This window comes from Mastomys coucha, unplaced genomic scaffold (genome assembly GCF_008632895.1).
Source record: "Mastomys coucha isolate ucsf_1 unplaced genomic scaffold, UCSF_Mcou_1 pScaffold1, whole genome shotgun sequence".
Taxonomy (NCBI): domain Eukaryota; kingdom Metazoa; phylum Chordata; class Mammalia; order Rodentia; family Muridae; genus Mastomys; species Mastomys coucha.
Genome location: NW_022196891.1, coordinates 88767811 through 88791900, shown reverse-complemented (window position 1 = coordinate 88791900; position 24090 = coordinate 88767811). Strand labels below are relative to the sequence as shown.

The 24090-nt window shown below is 43.1% G+C and overlaps 2 protein-coding genes across 7 annotated transcripts in view; one reads left to right on the top strand and one right to left on the bottom strand.

Moving 5' to 3' along the window:
* The window catches only part of Ints7 (integrator complex subunit 7), a 53154-nt gene extending 31869 nt beyond the window's left edge, over positions 1–21285 (bottom strand). Inside the window, exons 1-6 of one of the 2 annotated variants that reach the window (XM_031339025.1) lie at positions 20896–21285; positions 14431–14560; positions 13625–13771; positions 10647–10784; positions 1991–2037; positions 158–357 (exon numbers count right to left, since the gene is read on the bottom strand). In XM_031339025.1, coding sequence (XP_031194885.1) covers positions 158–357; positions 1991–2037; positions 10647–10784; positions 13625–13771; positions 14431–14560; positions 20896–20989 — 756 coding nt within the window. In that variant the 5' untranslated portion in view covers positions 20990–21285. The remainder of the gene's footprint in view (positions 1–157; positions 358–1990; positions 2038–10646; positions 10785–13624; positions 13772–14430; positions 14561–20895) is intronic. The other variant, XM_031339033.1, reaches the window with a different exon arrangement.
* A 17-nt stretch (positions 21286–21302) lies between these two features.
* Positions 21303–24090, top strand: part of Dtl (denticleless E3 ubiquitin protein ligase homolog) — a 40389-nt gene continuing 37601 nt past the window's right edge. Inside the window, exon 1 of one of the 5 annotated variants that reach the window (XM_031339048.1) lies at positions 21303–21501. In XM_031339048.1, coding sequence (XP_031194908.1) covers positions 21450–21501 — 52 coding nt within the window. In that variant the 5' untranslated portion in view covers positions 21303–21449. The other 4 variants (XM_031339083.1, XM_031339076.1, XM_031339059.1 and 1 more) reach the window with 4 other exon arrangements.

The following is a 24090-nucleotide window of genomic DNA, read 5'->3' as shown; positions in this document are numbered from 1 at the left end:
AGAGAGAGAAAGAGAGAGAGAGAGAAAGTGTGTGTAAAAGAGAAAGCTAACCGACCCTTATCAAAGACACCTTAACATTAGGGTTGTTCCTTATTTTTATCACAAACTAGTTACGTATATTTATAAAGAATAAGCAGTTAAAGAAAGTGAGAATTACCTGCTTGGGTGTGTCAACCAAAGAGGAGGCTGCAAGCAGAGTGAAAGTGTGCAGAGACACGATGACCATCTTGGTGGAGGGATAGGATGTGACCAGCTGCTGTAGGAGCTGGCGGGCACTGGAGGCCAGGATAGCATCGTGGTGCATGTGCTGCAGGATGGGGATCAGCTTCAGCTTCAGGGCCACAGGTGTAGCCAGACCTGAACACAGCAAATGGTGCCACCTTAATGATAGCTCAGGTTGTTTTTAATTAAAAAATAAAGGTGTAATTTAATTAGTAAAAGTTTCACTTACAAGCAATTTGTATTCTACACCATAATGGTTGTAACATTAAAGATAACTATACCAAAGCTCACCAAGAAACTGAGTAGCTTTATCAGAGTATAATAGTAGAAACTGCTTTGATCTCTCTTCATAGCCCTGGCTGGCCTGGAACTTGCTATAGACCAGGTTGGTCTTGAAATCATAGAGCTCTGCCAGCCTCTGCCCCACAAGCACTGGGATCAAAGGCGTGCACCACCATGTCTAGCACACTGCTTTTAAAAGGCACAGCAGGGGCCAGCAAGATGGTTCTGCTGTTTACTTCCAGAGGGCTAGAAAAGCTATTGGGGGCTTGGGACATATTAGCCTGTAGCATGTGTTACCTATCCTTTTGTAAATGGTCCCTTTATAAAATGCCCCTTGGATTATCTTAACAAAAGGTAATATCATATGTAACACAGCAGGCATTTAATAAATACGTGCTCAGGGGGCTGGAAAGGTGGCTCAGCAGTCTTGTTGTACAAGCAGTGGTTGCTCTTCTACATGACTTGGGTTTGCTGCCCACTATCCACATCATGGCTCACAGCCTTCTCTACTTCCAGCTCCACAGGATCTCATACCCTCTCTGACACTCCTGGGCATCAGACATGCACATGGTGCATGGACATACATGCAGGCAAAACATGCTTACGCACAAAATACAATTAAAAACCACCACCACCACCAACAAACAATCACAAAGCTAGCCTCACAGGAACACTATTTTTGGTAGAAGAAGAAAAAAAAAGAAAGAAAGACAAAGTAATAAAAAAGAGCAGGCTAAAATTGCATTTTTCTCTTGTTCTCCAAGTGAGCAAATTCTCTTTATATTTAGATTACATAAAAAATATCCTCAAGAAACCCACACTCTAGAGCTGTAGCCTCAAGATCAAATGGCTTGAGTCCATCACCTCACTGCATCTCATTTGTGTGGAAAGGTTTCACACATCATCAAGCTGCACAGTACAGCAAGGCCACTTCTCACAAGGCGGAGGGAGCAGTGTTCCTGAAAACTGCACACGCTAAAGCCAGAGCTGCCTTTTACAGACACTATGAAGATAACATGAGGTGGGTCATGATACACGGCTGGAAGGGGTAAGTCCTGGACGGATGTTACCAGATAGACCTGAACAGTTGGCACTGGTGCTGCTTCCCTCTCTGCAGGCCATGTCCTTTCCTCCCTTCCTGTCACCTCATTAGGGCTCTGTCATCAACTCGGGTAGAGCACAAGTCCTCCTGCCCTCCACCATGTCACCCATGCTTGGGACTCTCCCTGTCAGTCTCTCTGTAGCACTTGATACATCCTGTCTGCATCTGTCTACAGTTCACTAGACTAGAACTTAGGTTACATGACAGTAAGGGTCTTGCTTTATTTCTACACCCTAAGTACCTCAGGCATTTTTGGCATAGAGAAGATACTTAGTATATTTTAAATAATAACTAGCACACAGTATATTCCTAATAAGTAGGACCAAACGTTATTAAGAAGACTCCTAGTAAGCCTTGCCACATTATCAAATGAAATGTACATACCTTGAATCATTTCACTGATTTTGTTACAGATCCCCACAGCAAAATCCCTTTGGAAAGAGAAAATTAAAACAATTGGCAAAAACACTGAAAATCAAAGAATTAAATGTTATTAAGGTAGGTTTGAGGTTTTTGTTTGTTTTTTTGGCTTTTGTTTTGTTTTGTTCTAGCTCTTGTTTTTTTAAGACAGGGTTTCTTTCTATAGCCTTCACTGTCCTGGAACTAACTCTACAGACCAGCCCGGCTTCAAACTCACAGAGATCCACCTGCCTCTGCTTTCCAAGTAATGGAATTTAAAGGTGTGTGCCAGCACCACCGCCAGGCTGTGATTAAGTTTTATAAGTGAAAAGAACACAATTATAGCAGCATCAATACTCCAAATCACAACCGAGACCCTGCAGGCTCTGCAGCAGTCTTCCAGCCTTGCTGACCAGTGTGCAAGCTGCTTCAGCCTGAGCCTCCTGAGGGTGCACCTTCACACAGGCTCTGCTATATGAATGACAGACAGGCCCCGGCACAGAGGTGTCTGAGATGCAAAGCAAGTACAGACTGACTCTTCAGATCCCAAACTGCCTACAAGAAGCTGTTCTATGACACAGCTTTCTGATCCTAACAGAGACGTCACCCAATACCAAAAAAACTTAATAACAAGAACATTTGGAATAAAATGTTACATAACTTGGCTTATACAGCCAAACTAAGCAATGTGCAGGACATAAGGTACAATTTGCAGTTCATTACAAGTCTAAATAAAGTATTCCCTGCTGCTAAGATATATTCTGCTGATTTCAAGTCAATGAGAATTCTCTACACACCAGACAACAAAGACTTCACCTCTTTTTTTTTTTTAATGGTTTTTTTGAGACAAGGTTTCTCTGTATAGCCCTGGCTGTCACTCTGTAGACCAGGCTGGCCTTGAACTCAAAAATCCACCTGCCTCTGCCTCCCAAGTGCTGGGATTAAAGGCGTGCACCACCACCGCCCGGCTTAAGACTTCACCTCTTGATGCAATGTGCTTTCTTGTGTTTTCTAGATTTTCTGTTTTTTGTAGTGCTGGGAATCAAATCTAGGACTCTGCACACAGAGCAAGCTTTACACTCCTAAGCTATATCCTGGTCCTAGAAATGTCCTAGGCCGTGAGGTTGACTGTAAATATGTTTATGATTGACCCAGTGTGCTGAGTCCCTCTAGTATACTTGTATTATCTTAGACCACCTATCCTCATCTGCATCCCTCTCTATCACCCAGAGTTCCCTGTGTAATGTAGAACATAAGAAGTTGTATAGCACTATCGATTAAGTTAAAGAGCGAGCTACCATCTTCATGAATTTAGCTGTGCTTGCTTCCAAAGACCACATCAGGACTTGCTGACTTACTCCGTTCCCTCATAGAAAGGAGGAACAGGGAGGGCCATGGCATGCTTACCTGGATACCCAGCCACCACTCAGTTATATGCAATTCTGACCTAATTGCATGTGGCCTTGGGAGGGGCTACAGTTCATGTGGGGAGATTAGGGGAAGGGGACTCCATCTGCAGGAATAGGGAAGTCATATATAGCTGGATGAAGACTTTTCAGTGTGGCCCCAAAGGTGCTACACACTTCTGTCAACAAACCCAGGCTCTGTGAGGAAGCGCCGTGAGCTCAATGGCTCCTCAAAGTGACAATACTTTAGCTGTCAGCTGTCCTGGGACCTTCCGGGACCAGCAGGTATTGCCTAGTCCCACCAGGGAGAACTTCTCACAGCATTGAGCATACCTTGCGTTGCTTTGCAGTAAAACTAAATTTTTTTTTCTCAAACTTTTGTTTGTGCAATACCTTAAGAATTAGGAAAATGAATTTTTGTTATACTTAAGGGAAAATCATTGGTTTGAAAGAGAAAGACTTGTTTCCTCAGCCTGCGGTTATATAAGATGACGAGATGCTGAAAAGATGGAATTCCTGATGCAGTCTAAAGAATTACAAAACTCCAAGTGGGAAAAACAAAGAATGTGACCACACAACTCGTTGGCTGTACAGACGCTAATTTACTGTTCTTGTAAAGACACTAACTTCCCATCTTGCTCAACAAAACTCTTTCAAAAAAGAACTAAGGTGCCAATGACATTTTAACTACTATTTTGAGACTATGAACCCGAATTGAAATAGTAGGGTTGAGTATTTTAGCAACAGACAGCTGTGCTCCTTAAGAACAACAGCTCAGTGGCTGAAATCACAGGCTCCTATTGCAGGACCCATCCAGCAACTTACAACCCACTGTACCTCCAATTCTAGGGGATCCAATGATCTTTTCTGGCCTCTGTGGGCTCCAGCACTATGCGCACATAGATTCAAGCAAGGGTTAATTGGCAGTGCCCCAGCCAAGCAAGTACACATCTGAACTGAGAGGGTGACAGCGCGTGTGCCCACACCTACTCAGTTAGTGAAGAAATCAAGCATTGCCAGTCTCCAGCTAGGGTGAGGGCTTGCAATCTCCCAGAGCCAGAACCACCTAATTACAGAATGTTTTCTTTCCATGAACTCTGGACAACAGACACATCCTGTGTTAAGTGACATTTGCTCCAATCTCATGGCTTATCCAGGTACAATGACATTGGCATCATCCATCCGTCCGTCCGTCTGTCCGTCATGTTTAGTGGAAGGACACTGAGTAAGAATCTGCATGAGGGAGCAAGAATCAAGGCAATGCCAGCAGCTGTTCCAAGCCATGTGTTCATTACTATAAACTCATATTAAAAAGAGACACAAGCTAGTTGTATATAATGTTCTTAGCAAAACTGAAGTTACTTATTGTATTAAATTTAAAGAATACATAGTGGTATACTTCAGACACAGTGTACCAGTCCTAATGTTTGGGCTAACATAGAAATGGCATGTTTCCTGGGACACAGCTACTCAGACTTCCCTACGTGCCAATGAGTCTTCTTGGAAGATGAGTTAAAGTCAGCTGATAAATTACTGATTCTCAGGCAAATTACTGAGAATCTTTTATGACAATTACAGTGCTTTAGCTGTCAGCAAAATTCACAATTACAGAAAACACACTTTTTACCATGAGGCCGAAAGTTTAACACTAAACTAAACTGGTGTGGTACTCTGACATGCACAAGATCTGAGTAATACAAGCGAGCCAGTGCTTCCTAACAGGCCAACTGCCAAGGTATTAAAGCATTCATGAACCTAAGACAGCTTCATAAACCTCCCCTCTTTCCACTACTACTTGTGGGAGACTGGATTTTCTTCACACACTTTAGTCAAAATAATGTTAGTGAGGAAGTAGATAAATAAGAATTTAGCTAGGCCTTAAAGATCTTTGAAAGAATGTTTAAGGCCATTTTTCTCACAAAATTATTTGTTTTTGGAAAATAAACACTTTTATAAAGATATTTTACACTAAAATATTTTGAATTTGTAATTTTTAAAATAAGTACACATTTTAAAAATTTGCTCCTAAATTTCTAATAAAGTAAGTATCTACCAACACATCTTACATTTAAGGTATAAAGGCAGGCCAGATGTGGCAGCATGCACCTGCAGGCCCAGTAATTGGGAGCTAAGGCAGGAGGATCTCAAGTTTGAGGCCAGCCTGAGTCACACAGAGAGATGTTGTCTCTGAGCCCCACTCTCTCAACAGAAGAAGTATGAAGGAGCCTCTTCTTCAGCACTCAGCTTTGGCCATTAGCCATCTCTTTGGAGAGGCCTTGCCCAACAGACCTGCTCAAGCAGCTCACTGTGGCCACTTCAACAGCACTCGTTCCTGTTATTTGTGCTAACAGAGCTTTGACTTGGTTGCTGTCACTAGATTTAGAATAAGATCTAGACATGACGGAACATGGCCCAAGAACGGAGTCCTATGAGAATTCTGAGTGCTTATAGGGACACTCCAAGAAAACAAGACAAGCATCTTGTGATGTTTCTCTTGCAAAAAGAAAACAGAATTGTTCTTGGAGTGTTTTTATGTTGCTCCCAGGTGCAGCTGAGTTTACTTTAAGTTACTCACTATAGCTTGTTGATATTATGCAATTAAATGTTTAACTACCCTGTATATGCCTTTATGGAAAAACACGCTTTGCCATGTACGGCTTGAACTCATAAGAGCTTTACTCAGGTGGCCTTTCTTAACCCTCGGGGTATAAACTGTGTGATGCTCTGAATAGAGTTGGCGGGTGCATGAGACTTTAGACCTTATCAGCTCCGTTCTCTTAGGACCACTGCCCCAAGGGCAACGACAGTGGATATTCAGCAACTACATCAAACCTTGTAGAACAATTCCAAAGTTTAAAAATCTACTTTAAAAATGCAGAGGAGTCTTCTGATTTTTCTTTTTTAAAAAATTTTTGGTCTAATAATAAATTCCTTGTGTCACTACTGAAACTGCTGAGACTAAAGAAAGCCATCTGATGTTCTAGTTGTGCAACCCCAACCCCCATCTGTGTCATACCAAGCCTGACGGCCTAGAGCAAACATTCCTACATAGCCAAGGGTTGGTGCCACAGGACAGCTGCCCTTTTCTGATGAAGTAGGGCTCTTTTTAGTTAGTGGCTGGAAGAGGACACCTTTCTATGTTCACCTCACCCATGAACGCACCTGGAGCTGGCCAGAACAAGCTCTTCTACAATACACCATCTTAATTAACCCTTTCAGAGCAAGTGAGATGCAGCTATAGCAGCACAGAGGCAGAATAGATTAAATAAGTTCTTCTTCCTTGTTTTCTTTTTTCTTTTCATTCTTGGAGATAGGGTCTCACTATGTAGCACTAGCTGGCCTTTAACTCTCAGAGATCCACCTGCCTGTCTCCTTAGTGCTGGGATTAAACATGTACCAGTATGCCTGACTAAATAAAACCTTAAATTGCATTTGGCCAGTTACTCTGATTTAAGCAAGATGTAGAACTGAAAGAAATAACAGAAACCCATTAATGTTGGTGGAGACACATGATCTCAAGCCAAGGAAAGATAAAAATTATGCATATACATTGATACATAAGTGCTTCAGGCTTTCCTATTAGAGTATTTGGGTATTATATAATGCAAACACAAGTATACATATTACTGTATAGCAATTTCCTCTAAATTGAAACAGTCTGTCCCTAACACTATATAAGACTATAAAGTGGACTGGAGAGATGGCTCAGCGGTTAAGAGCACTGACTACTCTTCCAGAGGTTCTGAGTTCAATTCCCAGCAACCACATGGTGGCTCACAACCATCTGTAATGGGATCTGATGCCCCCTTCTGGTGTGTCTGAAGACAGCGACAGTGTACTCACATACATAACATAAATAAATCTTAAAAAAAAAAAAGAAAAAGAAAAAGACTCGTAAAGTAAACCAAACTTGAAAGCTCAAGTTTGCTCTAGGCCGTCAGGCTTTGTATGACACACACAGTATTTTCCATTACTGGCACACAACTGACAAGTATCAAGGAGTTCCTGAAACGCACAAGCTACCCCTTTACATCAGTTACATAAACAGAACCGGATCTCCTACTGTCTCCAGTACAGGATGCTCAGGGATGTAGCTTTCCTAAATCATCACCCATGCTGGGGTGGGCATTTTGGTTGATACGGCTAGCTGTGAGCCACCTATGCTCTCATAAGCAACCCCTCCCTCACCTTCCTGTAGGCAACTCCAATGAAATACTCATAGAAATAGTTTTTATCTGTCAGCAGTGTCCAATCTGGGGTGATGGAAGTGTTTGTTCAAATCTTCACAGAAAAAGTTATACAACAGGTAATATATTAACACAGTTTCCACATGAACTCTGTGTCTGTGTTGCTGGCAACCAAATCCAGGACCTTGCAGATGCTAGACAAGGACTGTGCAACTGCGCTACATCTCCAGCGCCACTCACTTTAATGGCATGTTACTGGTCATCAGTTCCAAAAACGAACAAGCAGTTTTTGTGATATACACCATCATTTCCTACATGGAGCAGAAATTCCACAGCTAAAATAAAGTCAGCTTCTGATAACAGCAAAAACAAACAGACTAAAGATGATCCTCACACATAAATTTAATCACTAAATTACCTATTTATACAAACTGAGAAACTGAATGCAGAAGACTGCTTTTGGAGCCACTGGATGTAATTATTCTGACAGTGTTAATCAGATGATAACTGTTCACAGCAAAGTCCCTACACAAGTTCTTTGTGTATGATTACCTCATACTCAGTAACAACAGCAACAATAACAAAACAACAGCAACAAAGCTGGGAATGGAGATGGTTCAGTAGTTAAGTGTCTTCTGCTCTTCCAAAAGCACTGAGTGTGGGTCCCAGTACCCACACAGAACAGCTTATTACCACCTGAACTCCCAACTCAGGATAGGTTGACCCTTCTCACACACACACACACACACACACACACACACACACACACACGCACACACACAGAATTTTCCATTACTGCCACACTTAACAATTTTGAGCAATAAAGTTTAAAACTGCATGCTTACTACTCTCAACTTTCCCAATGAGTAATCCTAGAATTCTGAAGTTATGATAGGACTAAATGAAGAGAACCTATATATAATTAAGGTTGGAATTGGGGATTTTGAATTTTATCAAATTTTGCACAGCTACTTAAGCCAATTATTAATTATTCATTATTCTGATTATAAAATTAAAACTCCCCTAGTAGGTCATATGCCCAGTACTATATAGGACATTTATATCAAACCCCACAAAGCTTGGGGAAAGAGGGAGAGATAAAAAGAATGTAAGAGGCAGAGGCCAGGAAGTGGTGTGGACTGCAGTCTGGACATGGCATGAGTACCTCATTCCTGAGCTCAGGTAGCCAAGGACGTCTGTACAGACCTACACACATCACGCCCTCAGTGTTCTACTGTGGACAGGAGAGGGGCTCGAGAGTCAACCCCTAGCTGAGGAGTTAATTGAGGTTGCTCATACTCGGGAACACTAGTCAAGTTACTAAAAGACTAAAGGAGGGAGTGAAAATGGGACAGAGACTTACTGAGGGCCTGGGGGTAATGGGAGGACTTGAGTTAGGTATGATCAGACATACTATATACATTTCTGAAGCTATCCAAGAATAATTTTTTTTAAAGTACAGACAGTTGAGAGAAACCTCTGGTATGTATCAGGAGTTGCCAATTCCATAAAAGCAAATGCTTGCCATGTAAACAACAGCGCAGTCAGCACCCTGAACATTTCAGTGTACCTGTTCATCCTTAGTTAAGTTCTCAGAAATGAGTCATGGGTCAAAGGGAAGCACACGTTTATGGCCATCGGTACATATGACCAAAATGGTCTCCAGAAAACAAACTTAGCTTGGGTTATCAGTCTTGGGGTAACATTTCTTTTTTTATTACAAATAAGCCCAACATGATAATAGTACCATGGTTGACATTCTATTTTAAAATTTAAGGGGCTGGGTGCAGTGATTGACACTTTTAATCCCAGCACCTGGAATGCAGAGGCAGGAGGATCTCTGCCAGCCTGGTCTATGTAGTGAGTTTCAGGACAGCCAGAGTACAGGGAGACCCTGTCTCAGAAAGCAACATAAAATTCTAGGGTTAGAGAGAAGACTCAGTGGTTCAGAGCACTTACTGTTCTCCTAACAGAAGAATCTAGTTCAGTTCTTACCATCCACATCACAAGGTTCACAAGTGCCTGCAAGTTCAGCTCCAGGGCATCTGCTGCCCTCTTCCTGCCTCCACAGGGAATTACATGAACATCATATACACATTCATAAATAGAAATAATAAATACTACTGAACGGGTGAGATAACTCAATTGGTAACTGTCTGGCTTGAGGACCTGAGTTCAATTCCCAAAACACAGACTTAAAAAGAGCCAGTTACGATGTGCCTCCAGTGCCAGTGCAGGGTATCCAAACAGTATACGAATGGAGTTATATGAGGGGAATTCTGAGAGCTTGCTCTTGGAATGCGTTTTGTGTCCTTCCCAAGAGTAGCAGATAGGAGTGAGTTTATTTCAGCTGTCATATGCCTCTGTGGAAAACCATGTGTATTGTCCTTGTGACTGCACACCTTACTCATCTGAGTCTTCTAATCCTCAGAGTATACATGTCTGATGCTCTGAATAAAGCTGGCTGTTGCATGAGACTTTAGTCTGCCTCATTCTTAGGGACTGCTCTCCCAGGTTCACTCTACCAAATAGAGCAGTAAGTGTCCGGGAAGGCAAAAGCAGATGGATCCCTGGAACTTACTGGCTGGCCTGCTTTGTAAGTTACAGGCCAGTGACCCTGTCTCAAAACAAAAGGATGAACATCACCTAAGAACTATGACAAACCTGAGGTTTTCCTCTAGTCTCCAAACACATACATGTACATGTATGCACTTACACACACACACACACACTCCCCTAAGATCCTGAATATGCCACAATCACTTTTTATTTTAAGTTACTATCTTTGCCAACTGTGCCAAAGACAATCAGAAAGTAGTAATCAGTAGACATCAAAGCTACCAAAGGCAGCTTCCCCAAACCTGGCTATGAGGTCCTTGTTTTTTGGGGATCAATATTTGTATATTCTTCCCCAACATTTTGTACAACTTCTTGGAAAATACAACTCACTATTTACACCTTTTCTATATACCTTAGTGACTATAGATACTAAGTTATTTTTTTCAAAAATTCTCTCTGGAGCCAAATTACTAAAAGGCCTATGCTTACTTTGACTGTGCAGAGAAGTTTGCCGCTGCAAAAACAGCAGCTTCAACTTCTACATTATCATGGGAATCCAAACTCTGACGGATGCTGTGATGGGCATTCTTCCTCTCAGGGATGATTGACGCCAGACTTCCCAACATCCTACAGAAACAGAGAACACAAGCATAGAAAAATACTTAACTCAAAACCAAGGCAGGAAAAGGAAGGCAAGCTAGATAATCAACCCAAAAAGTTTAGGTCACTTTATAAATTTCAGGTTAAGAATGATTAACTTTAGGAATCTAGCAGTGACTCCAATCTAAGCATACCTATATGCTTAAGTAATATGAGAAATATTAAAATAGCTTTCATAGCTAAAGCTAAGTTCCCTTCTCTCCTACCTGCCTCTCTCCCTTCCTTCCTGGTCCTGGAGATTGAACTCAGGGCTTTTATACATGTCAGTCAAGTGTTCCACCACTGAGCTACATCTATCCTCTCTTTACACATACAGCCTCTGACACATACAGTTACATTTGTAAAAAATCACCATGAATTACAGGTCAGGAATCAGAGCCCAGAAAAGAACTTTTGAATTATTAAAGCATCCCAATATCAATGTTGCATAAAGAAGTCTACTTTAACAAAATACTAGGAATACAACGTACCTGCTGGGAAGCAGAATCACAAAGTACAGACTTCCCACCTTCCCACCCCCAAAACACATCAATAAATACTGGCACAATGCTTTTCTAATCTACCATATCAAGAGAAGATGTTCCCAGAGGTAGAGAGTGCCCCCTGCAGTTCATGTCAGTGTCTGAAACAGTAAGGAAAGTAAAACGTAAAAAACACAGGGCCAGACACAGCTCAGAGGATTCCTGTCACCAACTCTGCCAACGTGAGTTCAGTCTCTGGGACCCATAGTCAAAGAAAAGAACTGAATCCCCAGTGCCTTCTGTGAGAACTCACGCATGTATGCGTGCACAATTAAAAAAATGTAAAAAGATGAAATAAAAAGTATATTTAGAAAATAAATATGTTTAAATAGAAACCACAGAGAGCTTGAGAAATCCTTTCTGCAGAAAGCCATGGACTTGAGAAAGCTGCAGACTGTTGAGACTAACACCGCCATGTTCCTATCCTATCCCAGGTAGTAGTAACCGGCAGCCTGACATACCTCACCTGTTCCTTTACAGAGAGAGCAGCTGACTTCCTCATAAACCAGACAGATGGCTAGGCATGGCGGTGCATGCACTCAATGCTAGCACTGTTAAGGCAGAGGCAGGATCTCTAAGGGTTGAGTTCAGTCTACATAATGAGAGCCTATCTCAAAAAACAAGGAAACATCATAATATGGACTCTTTTAATTTATATTAAATTTCATAAGAAAAACTTGAAACTAATTATTTCTCAAAAGAAAAAAGATAAATTATTATTAACCTAATACTCTGCCAGAGAGGATCAGAGTAGGTCAATCACAAAAACAGTTTTTACTATTGGTACAATTGTTTAGAAACAATTCCTTACTGCTTCTTATTTTAAGTAGTACTGTTAAAGATTACAAGACAATAGTTTGTCTTTAAAATATACCTCTTATAACTTACTAGAAATTGCCAATTTTATTGGCAGCAACAGTTCTTAAGGCCCAACTTCTGGAACTCCATAATGCAGGCTATACATGGAATGAAACTCTCAAGTATGAACTTATACCTTGTCAAAATATTCAAACTACCTCCAAATGATGTGAAAAATACACTTTTTAAACGTCTATTATTCTCTTGCTGTAGCTCAGGCTGTCCTCACACTAGAGACCCTTCTGCCTGTGCCTCCCCAGTGCGCAGACCTTGTGTCTGGGTCTCAAATCCCCAGCTGGTTTTGTCTCCACGCCCCTCAACCCTGCAGCCCCTTTCTGGCTCTGTGGTGTTGAGGTTATTGCCTCAAGCTAGGTTGGATAGTCTTGTTTTGTTTCATTTTGTTTGTTTGGTTGGTTTTTTTGTACACAGAGACAAGATTTCTCAGTGTAGCCCTGGATGTCCTAGAACTCACTCTGTAGATCTGGCTGGCCTCTACCTCTCTAGTGCTGGGATTAAATTTGTGCATCACCACTGCCTGGCTGGATGGTTTTAAAGGTAACAATCAATGCCATCTTGGTGTCTCATGTGGTTCAGGCTGGTTTTAAAGCTACTGTGTAGCCAAAATGTCCTTGAACCTCTGGTCCCCGACCCCAGGTTCCCACGTGCTGGGATTGCAGGGATTACAGGTGTGTACCATCACACACAGTAACATGCAGTGCTGGGAAATGAACCTGGGATTACAAGTGTGCACCCTCACACCCAGTATCATGCAGTGCTGGGAACTGAACCCAAAACATCAACAGTGCTAGGATTGATTGCACTTTTACCTGCATCCCTAGCCCCAAGAACTGACTTTAAAATTTCACCTGATGTTCAACTTAATCAAAAGGCAGAGGACGACCAAGCAACTCATTCTGAACCTATGCAAGACCCAGAAAAAAAGAACTCAGGGAAGTTGATTTCCTGAATCCTTCTAGCTAAAAAGAGGACCACACAAGCAGAAAAACCCAGAACGGAGACCAATAATTCAATTATCTGAGTTTCAAAAATGCCCCCTCAATTATATATGTAATTATACAAACAGAAATGAAAGAGAGTGCAGCCAGGCACGGTGGCATGGACATGGAATCCTATTTTCTTGGGAGGTCAACATAGAAAGATTCCCAAGTTCAATGCCAACCTGGGAAACTTCAAAAGTTCAAAAGGAGCCAAGGCTACACTGCACTGAGACACACCTAGTTCTTACAGAGTGGGGTGCTAGAAACACAAGTAAAGCAATTAACAACCAAAACTGCACTACAGGTGTTAACCTAATTTACAAGTCAGGATGGTTGCCCTATATTTGCAGTCTTAGTAAAAAACAAGTCCTTTTAAGTACACAATGACAGCTTAATCAGTCTTGGGTTGAGTCATGCAGTGACACAATACCGGAGAGTGATGGCTCTCGCCACAGGGTCATTACTATGAATCACTGAGAAAACCCTCTTCACAAACTCATCCACATTTAGAATCTTCTCCAGGTGCTTTTCACTTTGTTGGGTCACTTTGAGAACACACAGCCGCAGGAAGTTGTTTCTAGAAAAAAAAGATGGAGAAAGAAATTTGCTCACTCTAGGAACAGTGTGTCTAACTTGGGTCAGACCAGTACTAATGGCCAAAGCTTTTCCCACTATCTCTATCTGTCTCACCAGGAAGAACCACTAAACTCTGTATATGGTGGATCCTGAGCAAAAGCAGTTGTAATGCTTGTAGCCCTGCTCAAAGATGCCTAAAGGCCTGACACAGGAAACAGCCCCAGGACAGATCAACCTGGGGTCACTCCATGGCCGCAGCCAGAGTGATCTTCCCCCATTCAAAGAAGAGATAAGATAAGATAAGGAGCATACACACATCAAAGATTGCACAGACTTGGATCTCAAGTGACAAGTCACTAAATGAAATCAGGAATTTCTAAAATCAACCTGTAAAAAAGCCCTACAGTTTTACAGAATACATATACAGTAGCAGAATAAGGTTGTCTGACTTAATTTATCTTGTCAATTATTCTCTGAGCCTTTTCATTTTTTCTAAAAATGTCACTAAATCTCATTTTAAAGTACAGTACAAAGCATTATGCATCCACCGAGAGTAACTGAGTTGCAAGAAGTCCTAATGGACCAGAAGAAAAAACACAGTATAAAACAGAAATACAAGCAACCTGTCCTTTAGGATGCTAAAGCATTATGCACACTTACCCAACTCTGAAAACATCAGCTAACTTTAGGAATGCTGAATTGATGAGAATAGGAAACGGGTACTTCTGGAAAAGCCTGGGAAAGCGCACAACTGCTTCACACTGCTCCCCGAGTTTGCCAGACCTCAGACCTATTGAAAAAGCACAGGAGGAACTAACTAATTACAGAAACATCAAATACTGACTTACTATACAGGAGGACAGAAGTTTTTCAACAAGTAAAAGAAGCACTGTTCCAAACTAAAAATGGAAGGCTGGGCAAGATGGCACACACCTATAACCCCAACACACAGGAGTCCAAGGCAGGAAGATTGCAGTTTGAAGTAAACAAAAACAAAAAAACAGCTGACAATAAAAATAAATAAAAATGATATGTATATTAGTTATTTGGAGACAGGGCACGGATGGTGGCATATACCTGTAATTACACCACATGGGAAAGGGCAAAGGTCAGTTCAAGGCCACCATCAGCTACATACCAAGCTTGAGGGCAGCCTGGGTCACTTAAGGCTATCAGAAAACAAAGCAAAATGCAATACCATAATATAAAACTACCTCAAAAGCAAAGCAAAATGGCCACCGAACAAATAAATAAATGCCTTAGAAATTTCATTTTAAAGTTTTTATTTCATGCATACATACATGTAAGTGGCTGCACAGGCCAGAAGGTGTTAGATCCTGGAGACGGAGTTACACCTGGTGGTGAGTCTCCTAATGTGGGTGCTAACAACCTAACTTGGGTCCTCTAGAAGAATAGCAAGTGCTTTTAACTGCTGAGTCATCTCTCTAGATCCTAAACTGATTCTCGTAGACATCAAGCAAAGAAAGAGAACTAATTTTTAAAATGTTAAAAGTTGATTAAGACTATTTGGGAATATAAAATATCAGTGAATTTTAAAAGATTGAAATTGGTTAGGGTTGGTAGTATATGCATATAGTCCGGCATACTCCGGCTGAGACAAAAGGATCACAGTTCAAGGCTAACCCTGACTACAGAGCATGCTCAGGCCAGCATGAGCAACTTAGGAAAACTCAGCCTCAAAGGTGGGGGTGGGAGGCGTGAAGACAAACTGGAACTACAGTTCAGTGGTTGAGCACTTGTCTGGCACTCACAAAAGCAATCCCTAGCACTATAAAAAAACAAAAAGCAAACAAAACGACGCATACAGTATATGCTCTCTATCACAATGGAATTGAATTAGAATAACATCTAGAAACCTTCCAAGTATTTGATAATCAATATTCTGTTAAGTAACGCATAGGGGAAAGAAGAAATCAGAAGGAATTAAAAATGTATTTCAAACTGAGTAAGAACAACAATGCAGTTTGTAGGTTACGCCTAACACGGCATTCCAAGGAATAGTCACAAGATCAAATACTCACGTTAGGAAAAGAAGAGCTTCCAATCAATAACCTACAAATGTACCCACGTAGCTGTGGTGGTCTGAATAAGAGTGACCCTCAGTATGGTCTGCAGTGAGTGGAGTTGTTTAAGAAGGATTAGGAGGTGTGGTCTTGTTGGACTAGGTGTGGCCTCGGTGGAGGAAGAGTGCCATGAGGGGTAGGCTTCCCCATGCCTGGTCCAATCTCTCCCTCTGCCTGCTGTCTGTGGATCAGGATGTAAAGCTCGCAGCTACTGTCCTGGTGCCACACCTGATGGTAATGGACTCTCTAAAACTGCAAGCAAGCCTCCGATTAAATGCTTCCTTTATAAGAGTTGCCTTGGTCATGAATGAGGTCTCTTCACAACAATAGAATAGTGACCAAGCTCAATATGGAAATCAAATTTTTAACTGACAATGCCTAACTAAAAGATGAACCTCAACCCTTAGCCTGTATTACATATAAATGTTAAGAACTATAATTTGTATTTTTTGAGACTTTACTTATTTGCTATAACACACACACACACATTTTGCTTGTATGTATAAATGTGTACCTTGTGCTTGCAAGGCCTGCAGATCCCACAAGAAGGCATCGGATCACCTGATACTAAAGGCTGAGAGCTGCCATGTGGGTGCTGAGAATTGACCCAGGGTCCCCTGAAAGGGCAGCCAACATCCTTAACTCCTGAGCCATCTCTCCAACCCCATAAACTGTTTTCAAACAACATAAACCCTTGAGGCTCATGTGCTGGAATCAGGTAAAGCCACCAGGCTAGTTATGGAGTTAATCCCTTAAACATCTTAAAGACTACATGTCTGGTTTTGTTTGACTGCTGAGACACAGTCTTGCTTTTCAACACAGCCTATCCTGGCACTCACTTTGCAGACCTGACTGCCCTGGAACTCACTATGAATGATCCTAAACTGGGAGTGACTATCATGCCTGCCTCCCAGGCCCTGTGTGTCACCACACCTAGCATTTTAAGCCTGCTAAACTTCTAAGAATACCTAACACAGCACTGCCAAACTGATTAGAGGAGAGCAATTACTGTTGCTAAGAAACAAGAGATGCTACAGTGAGCTCTGTCATTTAGCTCACACTGCTGCTGCCACAGGAACTGTGAGCACCCCTGTGCTCTTTGCCATCTCCAGCTGCTAAATCAAAGCATGTGTCTTACTGGCAAGGTCTAATAAGTTAGATGCTACTCTTTTTCTTTTTCTTTCTTTCTTTTTCGAGACAGGGTTTCTCTGTATACTCTGGCTGTCCTGGAACTCACTCTGTAGACCAGGCTGGCCTCGAACTCAGAAATCCGCCTACCTCTGCCTCCCAAGCGCTAGGATTAAAGGCATGCGCCACCACTGCCCGGCTCAGATGCTACTCTTGAAAGACAAGATAGATAATTTTTTGCCTCCACCTTTATGAGAAGGGGTTTATATGGGCTACTCCTCAAGAAAACATTCACGAGACACTAAGTAACCACGAATACAACCAATATTCACTAAAAGCACCATTAGTGAAGCACTGCCATGAAAGAGCATCTTAGACAATTACTGCGCACTTTCTTTAAGCTGAGATGAACAGGGTTCAAAATGGAATCACTAACATGTATACATCTCATATATTCATTTTTTTTAAGGTGCTTGTGTTGTAACAGGGACAAAAAAAAATCCAAGTATCATCACCACACAGAGCTAGAATACAGCTCAATTGCAAAGCAACAGAACAGCAGGAATAAGACCCTCTGTTCAAGCCTCAGCACCACAAAGAAACAGACCACGTACAAATAACTACACAATAGAAGGCAACCCACAGCCCACAGCCTAGTAAACGGTTAACAACTTCGTATTTAGAAGGCAGAAATGGCAATTTCTGACACAATTACTAAATAGCCTTCCCCAAAACTTCAGAAAGCACTGCAAATGCACAAGTTGACATATAATGCAGACTGCACATGAGAAGATACTGGTTTAAAACAAATAAGAACTGAGACTATTTAATAATTCCCATTGTAAATCTTAAGAGGACAGCTCACATACATAAAAGTGAGGCCATGGTTTCAGTAAGTGGATTTCTGTTTAGTTTATCTGACCTTGTCCATCAGGGGTCACCAACCAAACCGCAGAGTCCATGCTCCCCAATTCAGCTTCGATGTAGTGGTGAACTAGTCCTGAATCTAGCCTTTGTCCTAGGTTCTACATAACCTTAAAGGTTCACTCATCAATGCTGGCAGACTAAATGTAGTCTGGTAATAAGTATTCTCAGGAAAAAAGAGTCTGAATCCATATGGCCCACGTATCTACTCTTAAAACCACCAGTAATGACATGGAGTGAGTCGCCTAGTGCACACCCGACCCAGTGGCTGAGGCCATTCTCTCAGAAGGGCTGCGGTAAGTCTTTACTCTCCCTAACAACCAACTACATTTGTGCACACGTGGGCAGTACAACATGGTCTTTTTCACAGAGAATTAAGATGTGTGGAACTGGGTAGTCGGTAACATTGCTGGGGGAAAATCTAGTGTGTAGATTCTGTCCTGACTCTCACCCAGTTCTCAAGAGTTTACTTTCCACTCCGAGATCAGACTTTCCCCACAGCATTAGGTTCATCTAATTCCACTGCATGGGCAGCAAGAAAGGGGCCGAGTCACCGTCCCGACTCCCACCCATCCTTCCTTTCCAAAGCCAGGTGCGCACAGAGCCATGTGATGTCCCTCAACCTTTCTCTCTGTAGGAAGGAGATCATGCCTGTTTTCATATGGGCAACTTCCAACCACCTGAGGGGAAAATACTTAAGATGATAATAATCTACATTAGGAAAAGCTACACTTGTTAGAGTAATATGACACTCAGCCTTTAGCAATGTCTCCTGGGCCCATCTGTGTCACACTGGCTTATACAATGTGTCTCGTTGAGCTTGAGGTTCATCTGTAAAACACTCATCAGCCACCTACTTATTTCTTACACATAAATATTTCTATCTCAACTCTTATTTAAAAAGTTGTATTAAATTTTTCATGACAACTGCAACCTTTTCTTTTAGAGATCTTTATTTTTAATGATGTGTATGTAGGGGGAGGAGACCCTTGAAAGTTACAGGCAGTTGTTAGGTTTGGGGTCTGAGTGCTGAGAACCGAAATCTGGTCCCACAAAAAAAAGGAGTGTGGCCTCTTAAAGGCTAAGTTATCCTACAGCCACAGCAACTTTTTCTAAAAATGTAAACCTTATTTCATCATTATTGTATGTATGTGTGCACATGTGCATGTGTGGGAATGAAGCGCCGGAGTACCACAGGCAGAGGACAATCTGAACAAGTCAGTCCTCTTCTTCCACTGTCGGTTCTAAGGACTGGTCTGACTGTCAGGTTTGCACAGAGCGCTTCTCTTCACCTTGGCTCACAACACACCTTTAGAAAGTAACTCTAGATAGCCTTTTTTCCATGCTCCATATCCTTATCCCTGTTCTACAACACTATCTACTCTTAGCACGGGACAAGATCAGCTACACTAGGATGATAAAAATTTCTGTGGGAAGAGAAATATTATACCATATTAAAGGATAAAGTTCCTATTATAACTTTGTATTTCGGAGGCAAAAAGACCTATAACTTGTTAAAGAGTAAAAACCAATATAACAGATCGGCATCAGTTTTTGTGTGAAGAGAATGCACACCCAATTCAGATGCTGTATGAGAGGAAGTAAAGGCTTTCTTTAAGAATCCAACACTGGGCAGGCTGTGTCTCAAATAGTAAAGTATCTGGCACTGAATAAAACAGTGTGGTGGGCCACATCAGGACTAGGACTCGGGAGGCTGAGGACCAAAAGTTGAGAATCATCCTTGGCTTTAGGGAGTCCAGGCCAACCAGGACTTCACAGGCTTTAGTAAAACAGGACAGGGACTGAGGTGCACATTTTACATACCAAAGCCAACATGACCTCCAGGTTCTCTCAGCATCCCTCCGTCCCCACCTGACACACCCTGCCCCAACCTTGAACTTTCCAGCCTGGGGGCTGAGTGCCCTTCCCCCAAAGGCTCCTCCCTCTATAATCCAGACATTTTGGTCCCTTTCTCTCCTCTTCTCCCTAGGCACACATGGCCCCTTTCTCTTTCTGTCTCCCTTTGCTAGTCCCTCTCCCCTTTCTCGGGGTAACTTCCCTGGCCTTGGTCTTTAGGGCCAGTGAAACTCGGCCCCCCCAGAGCAGCTTCCCAATAAGCATGCTTTTAATACAATCTAGTCTGGCTTCAACTGGCTCATTTCACCGGTATCGGAGAAATAACCTATTAATAACAACCCAATACAAACATTAACTTTTTTTTCTTTTTTAAGTCCCTAAAGGTCAATATGTATGTTCAAGTCAAAGGGGCTAAAGTGAACTTAGTTTCCAGTCCAGTTCTCTACAGGTTATATACACTGGCTACAGTTAACCAAGAATTGTCTATGGTGTAAAAACCTTGTAAGTACCCTGAAACAAAGGTCTCACATTAATTTACACAGGACGTCTTTATGGATAACTAGCTGACCTTGCTTCCCTTATGCATCTCTAGAAACAAAGCGCCTCTTCAGCATTTAATAACGGCATCTTCTCGCATACCACTGCCATGTAACACAACACTGACACACTGTGCCCACTTTGCAGACAAATCGAGGCTAGACGATAATGTGATTACTTTAGGAGAGCAGGAATTCAACTCCTCGTGTCTGCAGAGAATGAGCGCGTTCAGCCCCGCTTTTCAGAAGTTTTCATCCATATGGAACCTGTTTTAGAACGCTCAGGAAATCACTTGGCTCTCTTGAGGAAGACTTCACCTGCACGGAACCTTTTAAAAAGTAATCTCAGAATTCAGTACTTTTAGGATTTATCTCATTTGCTGTCTGGGAAACCGGAGACTGTGCCCCCAAGCGGTCGAAGGCGTCCTCGCAAGCGCGGACCTCGGCTCCAACTGTGCAACAAACGCTGGCTCCGAGACCAGCAGCAGCGCTTCCCGCCCCGTACGTCGGCGCATGCGCCTTTGTAGCCTCTCTAGCTGCCGCCACTAGGTGGCTTCAATGCCCAGACCGCTTCGCCCGCTTCCCTCCTCCAGTACCTTTGTCCAGTTCCATGAGAGCGGAGTTAGCGTCCAGCTCCTGTTCGCCATAGCCGGCATCGGCCAGGAAAGATTTGGTTGAGTTTGACGCCATGGCCCGAACGGTTCCCCCGACTCGCCCAATCACAAAGATTGCAAACTCTCCCCCGGCACCGCCATCTTCTCCCGCCGCGGTCTCGCGGATTTTTCCCTCCCCGCGCTGTTAGGCGGTGTACGCATGCGCCTCGGCCGCTCCGCGGTTCGCCAGCGCCTCTGTGGGCCCCCTGCGCAGGCGCTCAGGGAGCTTGGGAACCCTGGGTTCCCGCGGCCGGGCGAGAGGGAGGCGGGGCTTAGGATGGGGACGAGCCTCGGAGACGCCGGGACGCTGCGGCGAGAGCCAATCGGAGAGCGTGACGTCAGTTTGGCGCGGAGTTTGGCGGCCGGGGCTCGCGGTGGCGGGAGTTGGAGGCAGACCCGCGCCGCGCGGTGGTGGGCGCAGACGGCGGCTTCTCCGGGACTTGGGGGGGCGATCTTCTCGGCGTTCCCCCTCGGCTGAGCCTTCTCCTCGGGTCCAGATGCTCTTCAACTCGGTGCTCCGCCAACCGCAGCTTGGCGTCCTGAGGAACGGTGAGTAACGGTCCCAACGGCCGCCGGCCGTGGCGGGAACCACCTCCCCCCAGGCGCTCCGGCTTGGATCGCCGCCGACCGTGGGCCTCCGGGTCTCCCACGGCTGGAGCGAATCCGGGCGAGCGAGGACCGGCCGGCGAGCATCGTGCTCGGGTTCCCTCCGGACGCTTTTTCCACCGTCATCGAGCTTTTTTTTTTAGATCGGAACGGAGGCCGAAGTTAAGTTAGGACCTGAACTGGCGTCCCGGGGCCCCCTGGCTGCTTACGTCAATATCGCGCGTTAACGAGAAAGAGAGAGACAGAGAGAGAACGCTTGGGAGGGTCGGGGGGCGGTAGGCGCTTGGGCGCCAGCAGCGAGCGAGCTTTTGCAGAACCTTAGCGGTCCCTTGCAAGTTCGTTGGCTGTGCCACTAGCGCGCACGGCCCGCGCTGGAGGAACGCGGTCGGGTCGGACGGAGAAGACGCTGCATCTGCAGTTACGGGCGCCAGAGGCCCCCTCCCCCATATCTGCAGGCCCCGAAAAAGTTCCAAAACACAGACTTAAAGATGCCCATAGCCACACCCACGAGGTGACCGCGGGTTATAGATGGAAGGGTATTGTTGCAAATGTGTTCTGATGCGAGGTTACTTCCAGAGATGGGATTAAGTTCGGTTTTTTTTTTTGTTTTTTTTTTTACTCTTCACGGTGGAATTCAGCCATCGTCTCCTGTTAGCATATAGAGAGCCAGCTCATTTCCTGCAGTTCTCTTAGGCAGTCTAGCAGAAACATTGGCCATGCGATTAGGTTTGTGTGTCGGTTCAACTAAGACTTTGAAGAGTGGACCTGAGGATGTGGAGGAGAAGCTCCTCCAAGGTCCTGCTCCGAGCTAAAACCTTGTATTCGTACTTTCTCCGTGGATACCCTTGTAGTTACATCCTGCCTCTTTCTCTCCTAGAACTTTACAAAAGTAACTTCCCCTGTGTAAAGGAATGGCCGCCCTACACAATGGTTGTGAGCGATCCTCGGAGCGTCTGAGTTTCAACCCCACCTTCTTTTCCTATGTGATACGTTTTCTGTCTAGCCACTTTTCAGCCTGTAGTTCCTGTTTACAGATACTCGTTCAGTGGTAGGCACTGGGATTCATTTATTGTTACCTCCTGAAATCTGGGCATCTCCTTTCCCCTCCGGTGTTGCCGTGCCACCTTGGTCACTTTGCCCACTGCCTTGGATGGTTATAGTCATTAGTAAGGATTCTACTGCTGCCTACACTCCTCCACTCCCTATCTTTTGGATTAATTTCTGTAAAAGCTGTATGTATTGATCTTAATCTAGACAGTTAGGCATACAAGCATCTTACATTCTAATGCCCCAAACTGAGTTGGCTTTTCCCCAAAATCTGTTACCTATTTTGGGGAGTGACATTATTTTAAACTGGTGTCCCCAGCTACAACCTGAGAGTCACTCAAAGACTCCATATTCCTCATTATGACATTTAAAAAAAAATCCCTTAAGCTTGCTTGAATCTATCTCTTTTTTTTAATCCCCACTGGTTGAGCCTCTTTACCTCAAACTGAGTCTTCCATTTTCTCTATTGCATTTCCCCAGACTGGACCCTGATACTTTACTCCCTAGATCATAACAAGCCTCCAAAATGTTCCTTTAGTTTCCTTTCTCTGCTGATATTTGTAAATTGGAAATATAATTACTTACTCTGTGAATTTTTAAGTCCATATCTAAAAGTTTTTACTGTAAGACTTAAACATGCAAAAATATAATTTTTAGCCTTATTGTGAATTAGCCTTGAGATAAATACTATTTTAGCCCTTTAAGTACATCTGACACTAAACAACCATACCAGCTTGGTAGTCATGGTCTCTGTTTTTTGAAAGGTGAGCAAATGCTTTAACTTTTAATGTCTTATATGGTTGGTTTTTCTTCTGAATATTTCTATCTTACTTCTCCCCCAAATTTATCCTATTGTAATTTAAAAGTTCTTATCACCCTGCCATGCCCCATCAGAAAGCATCTAAAGTGCTGTTTTCTCTGGTTTTAATACTCAATAGTCGCAAAGGATTCCCTTGGGATGCGTTATCACCATAGTTAATTAATAGTGGGCAATTTTTGGAAACTAAGTATCTTCTTAAAATGTCTTAAGCAAAAAGCAAAATTTTTATTGAAAGTGCATCTTTTAAAGAAGTGGATTTAGGTATCTGGTGCCTTATGGTCTCAAATTGTCTAATAGGACCCCACTAGTTTCTTATTTTTATTTATAAATTTGGGGGGGTTGGGTTTTTTTTTAAGATTTATTTATTTTTATTTATATGAGTACACTGTAAGTTACCAGAAGAGTGCATCAGATCCCATTACAGATGGTTGTGAGCCACCATGTGGTTGCTGGGAATTGAACTCAGAACCTCTGGAAGAGCAGTCAGTGTTCTTAACTGCTGCTGAGCCATCTCTCGAGACCATATTTAAAAATTTGTAATGGACACATACTGTTTATCTTTCCACAATGTAAGGTGTAAGATGAGGAAGGGAGAATAGAGTACCTTCCTTTTGTGAAAGTAGAAAGGAAGTGAAGCAGGAGATAGGAAAGGGACCCTCGACTTT